At 35.8% G+C, this 19,350-nt stretch overlaps 1 protein-coding gene across 5 annotated transcripts in view; it reads right to left on the minus strand.

Moving 5' to 3' along the window:
* LOC149537217 (agamous-like MADS-box protein AGL65) overlaps positions 1 to 19,350 on the minus strand; it is an 89,497-nt gene that overhangs the window by 62,376 nt on the left and 7,771 nt on the right. For all 5 annotated transcript variants that reach the window (XM_089807390.1, XM_089807389.1, XM_089807391.1 and 2 more), the window contains 4 exons: positions 12,976 to 13,035; positions 12,834 to 12,852; positions 12,566 to 12,630; positions 12,424 to 12,439 (listed from right to left, as the gene is read on the minus strand). In XM_089807390.1, the coding sequence (XP_089663516.1) occupies positions 12,424 to 12,439; positions 12,566 to 12,630; positions 12,834 to 12,852; positions 12,976 to 13,035 (160 nt within the window). The remainder of the gene's footprint in view (positions 1 to 12,423; positions 12,440 to 12,565; positions 12,631 to 12,833; positions 12,853 to 12,975; positions 13,036 to 19,350) is intronic.

Here is a 19,350-nt window from a genome sequence, read left to right on the forward strand (position 1 = left end):
TACAAGGAGTATAAGGAAGGGATAGTGAGGGTGGACAGCACTCCTTCCCATTGATTTGAGAAAGATGAGGTAAGTACAAAGATAAAAAATAGCAAAGATAAAATTGGGAGAAGAAAAAGACTCGATGATGATGTTAGTGGGGGACAACTAGGACCCCTTACTAAAAGCATTTGCATTCAAAATCTTCCTTGAATCCAAGAATCATACTCCACATTTTCGACAGAATGTCGATAGCAAACTCCAAGGCATTTTTGGATGGTTGGACAATATTTAGTGGGAAGGAAACACACCTCACAACCTTACAAGGGTGCATGGAATGGTGCTAGAGGGCACATCTAGCACTAAACTCAAAGAAATATCAATTCATAGTGCCTCAAGTAAGTGTTAAGAAGTGTCCATACACAACTAAGAAGGGAGGCGGGGGGTGAATAGTTGTGAGCAATTAAACTTAGATCCAACTTAATATATACAACTTCAATAACCAAAGCAATGAAGCTTAACAAGAGATAAACCATGCACAATGACACAATTATTTGTTGACTAGGGAAACCCTTGATCAGAGGGAAAACCCTGGTGGGGATGGCACCCACAAGATAGTGTACTAATATATAAGTTCCTTGTGAAAGGATGTGACCCTAATAGGAGCCAAATACAATGCAATCAATATAACAATTGCCTGTTAGCAGACTTTTAACCCTTGTTATTAAAGGTTAATAGGAAGACAACCAGGCCCATTGTCCAAATTACTTTAGAAACAATGAAGAGTAAATCTTCTAGATAAAAAATCCAATATATTGAACTGACTAACACTGCAACTCAATTGCCAATATAGTTCCTTTGAAGCTCAAAACCATGTACCAAAATCAATCTCTACTCTGCTCTAATTATCCAGCCATCAAACTCACATCCTTTGACCACATGCATGAAAAATAGTACATGTGATATGTTCCAATCAAGGAAAACATCTTTCCTTTATACCCTTCTCAAATAACTAATTAGGTCGACCTGTTAAGGCTTCCCCAATATACAATTGATTACACAGGACCTCACTAAGGCGTGCACACCTTCTTAAGCATCATTAAGATTATTGCAGTAAGGTTCCACACATTACAATACAATTAATACAATCTTCAATAGGATCAACGCATTATACCAGCACAGCGAACTATCAATAAAATATATCGCATGTTTCACTTCAGTGACCACTCTAGAATGATTTCTAAGACTTTCTAACACGAACATAGTTTCGTGAACATGTCTTCAACCACGAGCCAAGCTCGCTAACCTTAATTCCATCTCGCTGATAAGATATAGCCAATTTCCCAACATCTATCTTTGACAATATTTCCTGCGCACTGGTCTACTACCAATTTTCACCAAATGATCTCTAACTCATCCAATACCCAACAGAAACATAAGCGAACATAAATGTAGTATCTATACAATTTCGTGAATGCAATCTTAAGCTCACATAGCTTAACCTAATTTGTGCCAACTTTGTTGTTTGAATAATCCTCTGTGATGTACAGAATCTTTGTCTGTCATGAACTCAAGAATATATGTTGACATCAATGACAAAACCTGTCATTAATACAACATATAACTAGCATATCCAAGTGCCAACTAGACATGTATTTCTAACAATAAGTTGCTTGGCCACATCATCTGTAAGGAAGGGTTGAAGTTCAATCTAGAAAAAATCAAAATAATTATCAAAATGGAGGACCCATAGGATGTAACAAGGGTCAAATCTTTTTTGGGTCATGTAGGATACTATCAATGATTTACTAAGGGGTTTGCAAGAATATCCTTACCACTAGAGAAACTCACAAGGAAGGAGGAACCATTTATATAAGGGATAGAATAGGCCAATGCATTCAAGGAACTAAAGTCAAGGCTGGTAGGGGCATCGATCCTTGTAAACGTAGATTGGAGCAAATAATTTCATGTACACATAGATGCATCTAATTACGCCATCGAGGCTACCTTGGCTCAAGCAGGTATAGGACGACTAGATCATCCAATATATTTTGCCAGCCAACTACTATCAAAAGCAAAGAGACATTACATCACAACAAAAAGGGAAGCACTAGGCATGGTGTATGCAATTCAAAAGTTTGGGCATTATCTCCTAGCCACACCCTTCACTTTTTATGCAGATGATCAAGCCTTGTTGTACATTGTGAACAACCCCACAACACAAGGGTTAGCAGATACCTACTCCTACTCAAGGAATTCACGTTCAATATTATTGTACGACCTAGTAAGAGCCACATTATGGTAGATCATCTATCAAGGATAAAATCTGGTGAGCTAGTAGAAGGGGTGAACAAAGACTTTCCAAACAACCACCTCTTCCAAATTGCCATTCTACCCTCATAGTATGAGCATATTGGGGGATACCTTTCTACCACCTCATTTTCTCTAGAAATGCCACCAAACGAAAGAAGGAAGTTGGTCTTAAAAAGCAAGATATTTCAACTCATCCAGGAGCTGCTCTACAAAATAAGGCCAAACCATGTACTCCATATATGCGTCATGGAGGAGGAAATTCCAAGCATACAATGAGAGTCACATAAAGGCTTGGCAGGAAGACACATGGGCCCAAATGCTACAACTCAAAAGGTGCTACTAGCTAGATTATGGTGGCCTACAGTACATACGGATGCAAGGGAGTAGGTGTTGGGTTGTGACAGCTACTGAAGGATGTGAAAACCTCTCAAAAGAGACTTCGTGCACTTGTTTCCTTCACAACCCGAGGAGTTGTTTGAAAGATAGGGAATAGATTTTGTGGGGGCCCTGAGAATGAGTATGGCTAGACATTGCAAGTACACTATAGTGGCGATGGAATATCTAACTAAATGGGCAAAGGCTAGAGCATTTCCTAATAACACTGCAATAAGTACTGCCTGATTCTTGTACGAATAGATTGCCACTAGGTTTGGGATTCCTATCTCAATCTTGAGTGATATGTGGTACACTTCGTCAATCAAGTAGTACGGGATATAACCAACCAATTATGTATATTCCACAATCTATCAAGCTTGTACTATCCACAAGCCAATGGGCAAGCTACAGCCACAAATAAAATGTTGGATCAATTCTACATAAAACATGTGCGGTTGAAGAAGGCGATTGAGAGGAAAGATTACCAGCAATACTCTAGGCATACCGGATAACCTATAAAGCAACAAGGCATACACCTTTCCAACTAATGTACAGCCAATAGGTAGTTGTACCAACAAAATACATGGTACCAAGTCTCAAAATGGCAATGGAGAATAGGTGGGGAGATAGTGATAGCCTTAAGGAACAATTAAACAACTTGACAAAGTTGGAAGAACGAAGAATAACAACACAATAGGCAATTGATGTGGCACAATGCCGGAGAAAATTCAGACATAATAAACACCTCCATCAAATGAACTTCTAGCCAGGTCGATTAGTTCTAAAATATAACATTACTAATGAAATCAAACCCTGTAAGTTCAAAGTCTATTGGTTAGCACCCTATAAAATCAAGAAAGTGGGAAGCAATGGGGTTATGAAATTATCAACAATGGACAAAAAGCCTATCAAAGAACAAGTAAACGGATCAAAACTTAAGGCCCCATACTATCGAGATCAACATGTTGGGGTATGCCACCAAGGGTGCTTGGACAATTAGTCACCAAGGACCGATAGAAGAAGACCCAGTAATTAGTTAGGAACACTATAGGCCAGAAGAAGACTGGAAAAAGCCAATGATGGACCCTGAAGAATGACTAGTAAGGAAACATTTGGAAGGAGTAACAATCCTAGGAGTCCACAAACACCTTACGAATGCTTTGTTTGGCCCTCCAACACTCTGGCTAAGGATTAATGGATTTGTAAATTAAGTGTACCTTACAAGGGGAGAAGAGAGGGATTTGTTGCATATGACATCAACAAAAAAGTCGAGAAAGAACAAGCAATGCAGAGGCTACCAAAAGAGGATGGACCTAAGGAAGGCACAAAGGAAGAAATTGACTTGGAGGAACATGGCGCAACACTAGGACCACCCCTAAAGGCAGTAGCGGAGGCAGATAATCTATTTATTTGTGAAGGCGACGGTTATGTGAACGAAGTGATCAAGAAGTGCAAGAGGGAAGGGGAAGAAGCACCCTATAAGAAGAAATCCAATACATTGTGGTAGGTGGTTCCCAATCCATTGGAACCTCCAACAGTGAAGGGGGAAGAGGCAGTATGGTATCAAAAATACAGAGAAAGGTATGTAAATGGTAGCTTTAAAGGTGTCGGGCCCACCCCCTTGATGGACAAGAACTTTGAACTCGAGTATTTGGGACATGTTAAAATTTAGGTGCTACCAAACATATCCAAGCACCTGCATGTGGCAATACGCATCAAAAGTAAAAATAAGAAATAAGGAAGAATGAAGGACTAAAAGGAACATCAACCAAGGAGGAAGGATTCTGGAAGAAGTCCAAAGAGGAGAAGAATGGTGGCACAACAAATGAGGACAGAACAAAGGAGCACCAAAGATTACATGACTTAAGCAAATTAAATGGTATGAAGGCTCAGATGGAAATTTTCTTAAGAAAAATAATAAATCAAAAATTTAGAAAAATTAGAAAGATTAAACTGAGAGAAATAGAAAAAGAACATAAGTAATAAAAAGAAGAAGGGAAAAGAAACATAAGTTGCAAAACCAAGAGTAACCTAACCTAAAGGAGGAAAGCGCACAAAGGCAACAACTAAGGAAAAGTAGCAGCACTATAAGGAGTACGAAAGGCGAGTTGTAAAAAGGAATAATACACGAGGCAAACCATACAAAGCAAAATGGGTGGATGCACGTACACATACGACAGAAAACTCATCATATGGCCACTTTCATACATCTACGGCTTCCCTTGTATGTCATACACAACCTGCTCCATTACTCTGCACTCATGCGTACAAGCAGCTTTCACCAAGTAAGAACATCATACCCACTTGGACAAGTACGAGCAAGCCAAATCGTACCAAATATGACAACTTAGAAAGCTTAAATGACCATTAACTAGAATTCTAGGGCAACTAGCTAAAAATAGAGAGCCTAGGAGCCTAAAAATATTCTAATAAAATTAGCACCATTTATAGTGGACCAGGAAAGAACAAGGTAAAAAAGTTTTCATACATGTACTAGAATCTTCAAGCAGCAATATCATTGAAACTAAAGATGGCAAGCCAATGATGGATAACATGCAAATGAGAATCCAATGGTTGATAGTGAGCAATCTTCTCACTAAATGCTAAGTTATGATAAAGAACTTAGTAATCAACATGCACGTTGACATGGAAGTGATGAAAATTAATTTTGATTAGTTGTTTAAGCGTGAACCTATATCCAAAGACATTGTTGAAGAAGATTGGGCAGGCCAGCCTAATGCCCACCTTGATTACAGATATCCATAGTAAATCAGCACCGGGTTCAATCTAGAAGAATTTTATAAAATAGGATGTATCAATTGGAAAATTTAAGTGTAGCGTAACCTATATTTCATAATAATTGCAAGCAATGCGAACAGGCAATCAAACCACTCATTATTGCTAGGAGGAATGTGGTTGTGACAAGCTAAAAATATTGAGCATTTGAGGTGCAATAATTATAAAATCAAACAAGATGGACAAGCAATAAATGTTTTTGTAAGTGTAATACCAAAAATTCAGCCTTCTCAAATTCCAAAAGCTTGTTGAATGGTGAAGATAACTATCAAGAAAATTCATCTAGTTTTAACTTGGATGATCACGTTGGACAAACTAATGGAGTGTTAATGCTATAAAATTGCGTAGAGATAAGCTCAACTCAAACAAAAGCATTCATTGGCAGAAGTTCAGTACAAGTATTTTGAGAATGAGAGCCCTTGCTATGTGGTTTGGAAAAGACTAATGTGTGAAGGTTGAATGAGAATTTAAGGCCAATTGTTGGCATGAATAAATATCACTAGCTAAATCTACATAACATTTAATTGGAGTGTTACGATTAGGGCTAACAATATAATGATAGTATAAATTGTAAATATGATGGCATTAGTTGACAATGGCACAAGGATGACAATGAATTAAGTTTTTAAGAATTTGATGGAATAGTAAGGTTTTGATCTTCTATAAACTCACCTCAATGACTTGCAATTTATTATTATTAAAATAATTGGCCACATTCTTGTAGATTGGTAGTTTGGTAAGTTATGTTTCAAGGATAAAAGACATATTGTGTACATTAAAATCAACTCAATAATATAATCACTTTGTTCTGTTTTTATTGTGCAAATGTAGATGCTGTTAGATTTTTCCAATATCTATCGAAGTGTAGAGAATATTGTTAATAGGGCGACAGTTATGAAAATGTCAACAATTATGAAAATATATATCAATAATGTTGTAGAATAATGCTTTATTTGTCCTCGATTCTCTCTGCATGTGTCTCCCTCCACCTCTACATGTAAATCAGTGTTAAAGGACTGCGAATCCCAAGATGAAAACTAAAAAATGTGTCAAATTCACACTAGACTCGAACTTGGTCAACTCAAACAGAGTCTAGGCTAACTTCTCGAGTTAGCCACACTCGGCTGACTCATTGAGTCCTGAGCTAAGACTCAATCATGGCAGACAAACTCTATAAAGTGAAAAAAAAAAAATGTTCTGCTTTGACTTTTAATATTTTTAGTTTTCCCTCAGACACGAAAAGAAAGATTCTTTCATTTCCTAGCACGAGAGAAACAAGGGATCAAAAGAAAATGTTGGGATTTTACAGAAGAAACCAGGATATCTTTGCCTCTGCCACAAATCAATCTTGGGTACTAACAGATCTCCTATCATTCTAGAGGAGGTTGATCCACAAACAGAGCGGAAAATTGAGGCTGATCCACAGTCATAGAGGCTCAACATACTAATCTTGGATTTGATTGGATTCATCACCAGTGACGACGACTTCTCTCCCACATTTCTGCAGCATATCATTGAACAGATCACACTTGCACCATATCATACTCTGCATATTGCGCACATATAGCACCTTTCTAGAATTATCACAGATTGATACGAAATCAACATTCATCATCAACAATTGGATATTGAGCGGACTGCAATATCTGCAACTTTCAGAACTCTGCTTTGATGGAATTAATCATCATGCAATCTACACCTACTAAAGTTTTATTTCGATCACTATATGTGGTTTTCTAGCAAACATTATATGCTGATATATATAATTTCGGCAGACTTAGAAATTCATAGAGCTATTGAATTTATTTGAATACCACTCTTGTCTTTCTCCAAACATCAAAATATTAGTTTCCGGTGGATGCAATTGATGAATAGCCCTGCCGAAAACCACAAATATATTCATTTCAGTATGACTGATCATAACAACATTACATCTTCTCTCCCAGGCATTGCTCTGATACCATGTTGAGGGAATGAGATCAGATGTAATACCTTAGTTTTAAAAATATATATATATAATTGCTCTTTTAACATGATGCTGATATGGTTCCTTTTTCCTGTCTAAATGCAGGGCTATTAATCTGAAAGAATAAATTAAATGTAAATATTATTGCAGACTGCTACTCGTAATTGCACTCCTGTATATTCTATGTTTTCAAGTACAGCCCTCGATGAGATATATATATATGCGATAGAGAATAATCAAGAGACATGTCTCTGCATGGCTGTGTCCCCACATGACACATCTGATCAATTTTAACACACAAAGGTAACGATTCATTAATTGCTAGGAACAGCAATAATACAGATTGATCAGTGCTTATTACACTTGTTTCATTATCTGATACCTATCGGGATTAACACAGACACCGTAACTTATATACTCCCCCGATAATATTATTATCAACATGATATCATTCACCTGATAATATTATTATCGAGATTATATTGCTTATTGAATCAGATAAATTTCCATCCACATCTCTGATCAATAATAATTTTATATTAAATAATACTATGTATGTATGTACATGAATATTAAAATGATTTGATCAGAGATGATGTCTATTTAGAATATATAATGAATTACATATACCGATCAAATCATATTTCTGATCAAACAAGTCTGACCAAAGCTATAACAGTAACAATCAGGTTTTTCAATTTTTTAAGTCCTTGTCGAATTCGGATGCCGAGTTCGAGTACGAGTCAAAAATCAGCTTTCTGAGTCTGAGGGGAGTCAGAGACTTGTAACTATGGTATAAATGTCTTCTCTCTACATTGAAACCCTCTAGTAACCATCTGCCAAATATTTTCTTGACAAGGGCATTGTTCTTGAAGAATTAGCCACTCCATATGGCATTCAAAAGGAGCATACATTAATTCTAATGTGTTGATGATCAATGCAAATGCATTGCTATGAGTCTCCTTCCTTTCCTACATTGTTGCATTCCTAGGACCACAAGTTCTCTACAGGTGGTTTTTTGTTGACCAAAACAATGGGCCATTTGGCTAGCATAGATTCTAAACCAAGCATACAGGTATATCCTGTCACATAATTGCAGCTGTTTTTAATTATTTACAGCCTACGAAACATTTATGCATTTCCAACCTGTGAAGCATTTATAAAAGGTACAATATCTTGAAGACTAAAATGCATTGTGTTTTAGGGGAAACAGTTAATAGGAATGAGCTTCAAGATATCTAACTTCTTGTAAGAGCTGACATGTCTGAGTCTGTAAGGAATAAGGGGGGCAGGCGGACTAGAGCTTTCATAAAGTAAAGTGTTAAAATATTTGAAGGATCAACTTTCACTTAAACCTTAAAATAGAAGAGAGAACAAATTTCAACATTTTTTGTATAAATTGGTGAAAGACTTTGGTAACACTTTGTAAATGGGAGTATTATTGGTTTAACACAATGTCTTGAAATGACATCTTTTATTGTGTCATCCGCTTGAAATTTTGAGGCCATCCATGCTACATTTAATGGGGCATTGAGAGATTTACATGCAACATTCAGTGAACAAAGTGTAACAAAGACAACTTTCAAGCTATGTTGCACGGGTTCTTGTATCCATACCCTTGGGATGCATACCGGGTACAGGTACAGATACCTAAGTAAAGGATAGTCAATGGGAATTTAGTGGAGAGCATCATAGTTCAGGGCCTTCATTAAGATTTCTGATTTTTTTTTCCATATCAGCTTGTTGTTTATCAGGCTTAGTTCAATATGTAATCGATTTGCAACTTTGATACAATATTGATTAACAGTAAACTTTATCATTGTTAGACTCAAAAGTTTATAAATTGCAATATGTCATTATTATATGATTTATGATCTTCTTGTTCATGCTTGAAGTTTTTCTTCTCTGTTGTGCATCTAAAAATTTAGCATATATTATATTACAAACATATTGCAAATGTGAAAATGAAAACAACACATTACATCTGCAAACTTTATCACTGTTCTTGTTTTGAAAAGTCATTGTAATGATTCATATTTTCAGATTATCTATAAAATATAAAATTATATTAAAAAATTGACATACCCAAGTACCCCTGTCCACTATTTTGAAAAATATCTGTACCTGGACCTGAAGTACCCAAGTACCAACCCCTGCCCATCCCTGTGCAACCTTGCTTTCAAGCCACTTAGTTTAATGGCTAAATCTATACCGTAGGCACCTCGATGGTGCTGAATTCAAATTTTCGTCAGTACAAAAAGTGTAAGAAAGACAAATTGGAGAAAAGAGGATTTTTATCATATCAAGCCAACTTATGGTGCTTTGTATGATAAGCATATATTTTTTTGTTTTCCTTTTCTGATGCTGACAAAATTGATGAATGCATATATTATAAATGTCTTATTTCAAAGATAAGAAGTGATCTATTGAACACAATATTGAATGTTGATGAAATAGTTTGGGAATATGTGAATATGGGGAGTTCTGCCTCTGTAAGGGTCATGATACAACTTGTTGCAGCACCATGGATGTAGCTAAGTATGAGACAGTTTTAAGATTTGCAATTGGCAGTTTAGGGAGATTGTAAATTGAAAGCTTAAGAATTCGGCTTCAAAGCTACACCCTTCTGAGGGTTATGAGATGGCTTGATGCAGTTCTACTCACGTCAGGAATTTATTTATTTTTAAAAGAAAATCTTCTAATCAATATGTTTTTGTTTGTGTACAAGCTTTGTTGTATAAATTTTGAAATATAAACCTTAAGGGGGTTTGTTGGAATATTACATATTGTAACAAAATTACCTTAGTATTCTGATTTTTCCAATAACAATGAAGCAATGAAATCATAGATAGTTATGTCGCATGCCTTCAAACCTACATACACATTGATGAAGCAGAAAACTTCAAATTTATATGAAGAAAAGAAGAAAAAAGAAGCAAACAAGAGAAAGAGCACAAGATAAAGGAATTTATGTATATATACCACTGCCTTAAATAAGACACACTGGTGTCATAATAGGGACAAAAGATGCCACTTATGAAAACATAATAAGGCAAAGTCAAACACAGGAGCACTATAAAAAAGGCAGGGTACAATTATCAGTAGCTAATTAAAAAGAATCGAGGACCCATCCCACTTTTGCACTTTTTGACACAAAATTCAACACATAAAATCTTCATAAAAAGAGAAAAAAAGAAGTGACTGAAATGTGGCAATGCAATGGTTAGTGGAATGAGAAATGAAAGAACTGAAATAGGTTGGGATTTGGAATACTCCTCTCAGCATTTAAAGGACAGGTTGATTAAATCCACATATGTTGGGAAAAGCATATTTCAGCCAGCTTCAATTTAATGCCCAATAGTTCTACTAATTTATTATGAGTTTGATGCTCAAAAAGGAACCTGAAGAGTCTTGTTTTTGGCCAGATTTAGCAGTAAATGTTGCTACCCTTTTACTTCAGAATTTGGCCAGGTTCCCCACAAATTCCAAGATGCATTGTGAATTGGTCTAAGATTTATTGAAATTAAGTGTTTATAAGTTAGCATTAAGTATGCATTTTTACTTCTAAATTCAGTCAGCTTCCCCAAAAAATTTAGTGTAGCTTTTAAGGGATGCATTAAAAAATGGGCTGGATTTATCAAAATGAAGTGTTTGTAAGATGATATAATGACTTATACTAGTCACATGAATAGTTTGTATAGCTGTAGTTTTATGACACAAACACACCCACAACATTCCATTTAAATCATGGGTTTGGCTTAGATTTCACTGGACCTTGCAGGCAGATTTATGCACAGTATAAAGCATGGATAGTGCACAGATATTTGTACCTATGCTTGGCACTTTGCTCGTCATTTGTGGTATGACATTTACTTATTGGTAAGGGAGCTTGGCATCACCGAATGCAAATCATCATCTGCTTGTGAAATTATGATGAACAAAAGGAGCTTTGGGTGAGGAGGCATCGGACATGTAGTAGCAAGAAAATATATGGCAAATGTTTGCTCCCACAATGGATCTAATTGTAAAGATTGTAAATAGCTCTTTTTTTAGTTGAATGAACAATCAATAATGGTGTCTTATGAAAACTGCAATAGATGTACATGCAATTAATTTGAGTTAGTAGGATTGATGCTTTTTAACACACAAAACCCTGAAAACACTGTTCACTGACATTCTCCAATGCAAGTACTCCCTTTTAGACACATTACATGGATATCCAAATGAAGATCCTGAGCTTAATTCCTGTGAAAATATAATCTCATGCCACATATTTTAAATTGACTATGTTGTGTTGAAGTTGTGAGCTGTGCATCTAAGAAATGGTATTTGATTCCTAAACCAGCACGAACCATGCATTTTTCTCAACGTTATCAAACTCGAAATAAGTCATCCCCATAAAGACAATCTAGGAGACTTGTATACCATAGCAAAAACCTGGCCTGCAGATTCTTTCCTTATGTGCTTTGTTACTAAATAATAAGAAAATCTATTGCGAGCATGTATATTCATTTAGATAGTGTCATTCCATGTGTCGTGTGCTCAAGTACATTTTCTAAGTGTTTGTGTATATGCTTCTGGCTTTCACTGATTACCACATAAACATGGACCGGAGAATACAACAGATACACCAAGTACAGGAATGGAACTCTCATGCAAGATTTCAGATCTCCGTGAACAATTTCCCATAATTGAGTGAGATAAGATCTAGCAATACAAGACTGCAAGTTGTTGGCTGAGAGTATAATTTCATTGCCTTTTGAAAACGTTTAAAAATGAAATGTTATAGTATAGTTTAACAAATATCGTTGATCTTTTATCTAATTTTCCTTGCAATCACTTCCTAAAGGATGGTAAGAGATCATGACAAGTCTAATGAAGTTCAATTACATCTTACACACATCAAATGAGATGATAACGATTCAAAAAAGAAAAACACCAATATAGTTTGCGCAATTAAGCAAAAAATAAGAATGGAAAAGAAAAAAGTGTACCTGAGTTATTTGATTGCTGAATAAGGTAAGTCCACAAAACAAATAATTAGTGTTAGTTTCTTGGCTGTTTAAAAAATGGGAAGAAAAGCAAAAGAACTATGAGACTGGCAACATTAATGGAGTTTAATAAATTAACAATTACCTTCCTCCCAAAAACTCTTCTATATTAACATCGTGGTCTAGCTTTTTAAATGTTTTCTTGAGTGCCTAAGATACAATAGTTTTAACATGATCAGCATCATAAGTGAGCTTTTTTATCCAAGATGGAAAAGAAACTGTCATGAAAAGCTACACACAGAACATATATGATAACATAATGAAACTACAATAATTATTCATATTAAAATGCTTACTAAAGGTTATATAACAAAAAAAACTAGTCAGTAAAGAATGGTGGTTGAGTATCTTACTTCGAGACTTTCTAGCTTCCTGTTGAAATAAAAACATAAATTAGTAATCTGCATGTCTTTCCTTTATAGAAAATGATAATTTCAAAGAACAAAAATTCTCTAAAATCCTTATCAAGTTAAAAGCTTGACAATTAAAATCTACCTTTTTGCTCTTTCTTGTGGTGTTAGTTGAGCAAATCTTGCTATAACTTCTTCCATGTTGCTGAAATAGAAAAGCAAAAGTTATGTGTTAAAATTAAAATTAAAAAAGAGCTCAAAACTCAAAGCCTCTTTTTGCTACTATGCAAATGTCTAAGAATGAAAAAGTCTCTAGAAAGAAAATTGTCCCATTCTTAACAATTCAACCTTGAATATATAGGCTTCTCCATGTCTAACTGATCTTTCAATCATTATTTTAGTCTATAACTTAAATGGCATTTTCAAAGGTCATTTATTTTCTAACTTTAAGTTACAAACAGCAAAATGACTTATGCAGTCATATTAACATGACATTAATACTCTTGGAGAAGTAAAATAAGAGAACAATCATGTTCTTAAACAGCATCAGACTTGGGTAAATGTGATTTATCAAATGCCAATCTATTCTTGAAAGCTTTGAAATGCCTGATTATGGGCATAATTAACTTGAAGCTTCAAACAATGGTGTCCATTAAGTGTACATTCCAAGTTCTCAAAGTTTTATTCATCTCTTTCAGTCACTCAGGAAATGTAAAATCATTTTTGCAACAGTCATTCAAAGTGGATGATGTTGATCACAGAATCTACATCATATTGATAATTTGGTATGTTATTGACCCAAATATGGGCCTAATAGAGGGATGTTAATGGTGTAATGATGGTGTGAATTAGGTTTTGTACCTAGTAAGTTCTTGTACCTAGTGTTTTTGCTAGTCCCTAATAGGAAAATTGTTGGTGTGAGTTTTGTTCCACTAAAACATGCAGAATCAAATAGTCAATTTTTCATAATGAAACACCAAATACTCAATCCTCTCTTGATAAAAGGTCATCTCTTATGCTAAGCTTGCAAAGTAAGATCATGAAATGACTTCAAGGTTCCATTAACTGTGGATACTCACTTAGTGAAAGAATGTGATCACTTGGGGACTTACACTGTATCTCAAGATTTGACAATGCACTTCTAAGGTTTTGGCTTCACAATGTGCAATGAAGATAGTGTTTTTAGGCTTTCAAACCCCTGATTTCTCAACTTGATTTCTACTTCTACTCCTAATCTTGAATACAAGGACTTGCGAGTGGCATGGACTCTACTAGATGTAGCTTGATCCGTGACTCCCCTCATCTAGTGCAAGCTTCTAAGGTATACCTAGAGATTTTCAAATCAACATTTCTTCCTCAATCCCATAAAATAGATGCAAACTAAAGATACCATACCAGTTGAAGTTAAGTACTATCATTCATCGGCTAACCATGCAAGGTAAACTTACACTCAACAAGAGGCTAGTGGCCTGCATTTGTTCGAGTCATGCAAGTAAACATCTACAACTACTTTTATTCAACTTAACTATTTGAAGCAAATTCTATTCTACTTTATCTCAACAGCTTGAAATGAAAAGCAACTTGAAATGAAATCTATTCCAAGTGAGGATGAAAGTAACCATGCAATTATTCAAACTTGATAACAACTATAACAATGCAAAACACAACAATGATAAGTAGAGCAAATTTGGCATTATTTTTTGCATTAATTTTCCAACATATCCTTTAAAAATGAGAGGAGCAATCCTTATATAGGGAGCTCAAATACAACGGACAACCAAGATTAAATCAGAATTGATAGCCCAAATTGCATCCTACAAACCCTAATTACGGTTGTCACCCTATCAACCAATGAGATACATATTCCAAAAACAACCTAATAGAAATGTTACATTAAAGTACCAAACAAACAAACGACACCAAAAAGGTGGCATAGTCAAAATTAAGCACCTAGACAACCAAACAATGAGAAAATAGTTTGCCATATAAGCCTACATCAAATTATCATCTAAAATAATATTTCCTTTATCTCCTTCTCTCTCTACCCATTCAAGGAACTTTGAGACCATGTTATTGACTTCATTCGTTGGAGGTGTAGGTGTGTTTCCAATCTCCTCTCTGCTTAATCCATTTCAGTTTTGGTTGCAACAATCATTTTCTCCCATTTAGCTACATTGTCTCCTACTAAAGTCATGAGAAGTCTCAGAGATGAGAGACCTTCCAAGTCTAATGATACCATTTTCTCCACCGTTGAAAGATCTCAATCTTTCGCCCAGGATTTCCACGTTTATGTTTTCTTCACTTGGCTCTTCAAAGCAGGCAATCCTTATTGCATTCAAAGTATTTGCACCCAAAGATGAGCAATGTCATTCCTTATCTTTTCCAAAACTTTTAGCCTGTGAACCTACAAAGTTAAGCGTCTCTATGTTATCACTTCCTCCCGCTTTAATCACTTTGCCTTTAATCAATAATCACTCAAGAATATCTACCAAAGCTTGTAGCAAGGGCATAGTTTATCCTTGATAAGCATAAGCTCATTCCAAACATTAATGAAAGCATTAAATTCAGCCTTGAGTGCCATGACTCCCTGAAATTGCCCTACAAATCCTAGGAAGAATGACTCTTCATCGAGCAATGATAAAAACGTTTATTCACTAACTATCTCTGCTTTGTTATGTCGAGGGACAACAACAAAGTAGAAGTTGACTTTGTTGCTATAGAAAGTTTGTGTTTCATAGCCCCCATTCAAACATTACTCTTGATTCTATTTGGATTCTATGGATGCTGTTTGTTGTGATTCCTCCTTAGGTTGTGTTGGTAAACATATTTCTCACTGTGAAGTTATTTGTGAAACTGACATTGTTCGCCCTGTAAACAATGACAATCGTACCAACAGTTGGAGAGATTGCATCCGATCACTATCAACTTGCAATCTTCCTCCGTGTTTGAGCAGGGCAGCTCCCTCGTAAGATATAAGTTTTGATATTTCCAATAAAAATGTATTTGAACTTGAAGGTTAGAGAGAAAGCTACTAAAGACTAATGCACCAAACAAATTCAAAGCTTTCTAAGATTAACTTAAATTGCTAATAAGAGCAATCAAGATCTACGCTTGAAGGTTATCATTAGCACAATGTTAATTCAACGATTCATGAACATTTGCATAATACCATGAAGACACTCACTGCAAAGAGAATTAACACTTCAACAATTAAGATTTGTAGAAAGAGAACCCAAAATGTGCTTTCCTTCGTTTTCTTGTACCAAGAACATAAGAGGAATTTCTAATTACAAAGACAAAATCTATACACGCTTTCCAAAAATTGTCTTGTTACCAAAATTCTACCATGAATATTCTCTAATTCCAAAGTCCAAAAAGTCCCTTACAAAACCAAAATGATTCCTTGTATAGACATTGAGGTTAAGAAATACTCCTCTGTGGTTAATAACTACCTCCCAATTACGTGATTTTGGCAAGGTTAATTATCCTTACAAAAATTAACCTATACAAGGAAAACATCTAAAAACATGACTCTAGCCAAAATTCATCAAAAAGAGCATGAGATATACATCTGATCACTAAGGCTTCTAGCTACTAGAATCCATCTATCAAGATGTGATAGATTTGTTCTGGAAAGCCCTGTAGGCATCAAGTATCGCTACCATCAAATCATAATTTGGAATCAATACATTTTCCATCTTAAGCTTGGTTGTGAAGCACTTGTTGATATGTCGAAATGCTACAATCTTCCAGAGTGAGGGAGACTAGGCTGAGCTTCACCATAGTTTCAGCATCCAACACTTAATTTCTATCTCAGAATGAATCCTAACACTAACGGAATCTAGGAGAAACTAACAATCAACATGTTGAAGGTCGCTCATTGCTATTCCACCTGTAATAATTGTGACCACTTCATCCGAGACTTTCCCTTTTGTCTGCTCACACGCCACTATCAATTTTTCAAATTCGGTGATCCCTCTACTAATGTTTATCACTTTCTAGTTGATACTCTTACTCCATATGTGCACCTATTCAAGGATTAGAGTGTTCACATTAACCTTTGACATTTCTTGCAATTCATCAACATCTCCTTGCCAAGTGGCCTTTCGTTCCTTGCTGATTTCAAGTCCTTTGGACATCTCTTCCACCTGTACGTTGATCTTCCCGCATATTTCTTTCACTTCATTTATGAACTTCGAAGCATCTTCTATCATCCTATCGCTCCTATCATCATACTATGAGACTTTTGCTTGTTTACTTTGTCTACTGCAGTGTGATCAAGAATACCTTCAGGACCCATAAGAGCTGGTGAAGTAATTATTGCTTGGGCATTGGAAGAAGTCCTAACTGAGTTAATGTATGATACCAACATTTGCACCTGCTCTTTGAGTTGTTCCTTTGACTTCTTTTCCTTCTTTGCTCTTTGTAATATTTGTGCCGCAGACAACTCAGAGTTATGAAAATCTCCTTGTACACTTGATGGCTCAAGATCAACTTTGCTTAGAGTGAAATCCGACTCTGAGGCTTCTTCCACACTCTTCTTTGTTATTGGCCTTGCTATTTCTACACATAAATTAAATAAAGTTTTATCAATGGCCAACCTACACATCACCTTGGTTCTCTTCACTTTAGGAGGTTTTCGGAGAAAACCAGAAAACCAAAAATCGCATCAATTCGAGGCAAGACTACTTGGACGGCCTTCTTTTTATTTTGTAGACTTGCTCGTAGCCATGAAGTTGTAGGAGCTTGAGATGATACTCGTGTATTGTCTACTCGATTTTCAGTGATCACCATTAAATCTTCAGTGTTAAATAACCAGTTATCTATCTGCATGATGTCTATCAACAATATCTCGAGAGAAAATTTCTAAGGAAGAACTACTATTTCAAGTGAAGAGGCAACTGGAATATGTTGTTCAACAACTTGAGATTTATGAACATTTTCATTAGGTCTATTTTCTTAATTATTCACCTTGTCAGCTTTAGCCTTCAATTTTGTCCTTTTGACTATAAATTCAACTTCACATGCTCTAGATAAAACAACAGGCTGATTCGGATCTTTGTCATCACCAATACCACTTGTATCCAATTGCTGCATTTTTTCAGTCGAAGTCACTTCAAGTGCCATACGAGATGATTCTTCTTGATTGTTGTATCTCCTGGTAGGATTACCCCATCTACCTTGAAGTTTAGTAGCCGTATTTTCTATCCTCATTTTACTTACCTATTCCTCTATTCTTTTGATCACATGGGTGGTTCTTTCCTTCAAACGTTTCAACTCCTAAATAGACCAATCAATTGGTGAAAGTTCTAGTAGTTCAATCTTCTCATAGTAGAAAGGATCGATCAGAACCTTCATCGTCTTCTATGTTTGTTACGTCAACATCCACTTTGAAATCTATCACTTGCCTTACAATAATCTGCATCTAGTCTTGCTTCCTGACTTCGAAATCACTTTCACAATCTTCCCAAAAATCTTCTAGAGTCGGAAAGTGACCAAGGCTAAGAGTTAGCTTTAACCCATTGATTGCATAGCTTTTACTGTCATAAGGAAACCACATAGTGTAAGGATATAAATTAATCTTGGCAATGGATCTCTCCATGTTCCTTGCATCTGCTATAGTATCACACTTGTAATGCCCGATGCCAATAAGAAAAGATATCTCGCTAGCCCTCCTATTCTTGCAAAGCTTATTAATTTGACTGATTTGCCTGCACATTTCGATCAACACCAGTTTATCATCAACGAATCTAGGTAGCATAAGGGGGTATCCATCATAAGCGGCTAATCAGATATAAGTGAACTTCAAGAACTATATGAAGTAACTTTCATACTTTTGAACTGCCATTGTTGCTTCTCATAAAATTTTGAGTCCCATGTTTCCTTGAAGTTCCCTTACAGTCAACATCGTGAATGCATCATTCACTCTTCTAAAATGGTGTAGGCTACTTTCATACTGCAACTGAGGGAGATGATTGTAAATGATAGCTGCATCATTGTACATACCCTGTCTATTAAGCCCAAGCCAACTTTTTGTGCTCGCAATAGCGTAGAAGAGGTAGGAAGTCATGTAGAAATAATCATTAGCTTGGAGTTCTATGAGTTTTCTATGAAGGGAATCACTTATAAGCTCTGCCTAGTCAATGTGTTGCTTCCCTTCGTAGACCATGTTGATGAACAGAAACATCCAACCTTCCAACTCATGCGAATCTCGAAGTCCCATTATTCTACTCGGATGGATTACCATATTCGCCACATCTTCCTTTAGCGATGATCTATGGATGAACTTTGCCAACAAAGATTTGCCTTTCCTTGGCTACGAGACCCACAATCTGGCAACAATGTTCAAACACTAAGTCTGGTTTGCAACATAATACTCCTTTGTCATCCTTATATCTATGTTGGCATATTGTTCTCTGATAGGCAACCGAAAAGCAATAGCAATAGACGCAAGATCCAAATGGACGATCACTTTATTATCTAATGCAATGACTTCTCTGGTATTTGGGAGGAAAGCTTT

Source organism: Cupressus sempervirens, chromosome 10 (assembly GCF_028749045.1).
Source record: "Cupressus sempervirens isolate cs-2001-9-10 chromosome 10, ASM2874904v1, whole genome shotgun sequence".
In the NCBI taxonomy this organism is placed as follows: domain Eukaryota; kingdom Viridiplantae; phylum Streptophyta; class Pinopsida; order Cupressales; family Cupressaceae; genus Cupressus; species Cupressus sempervirens.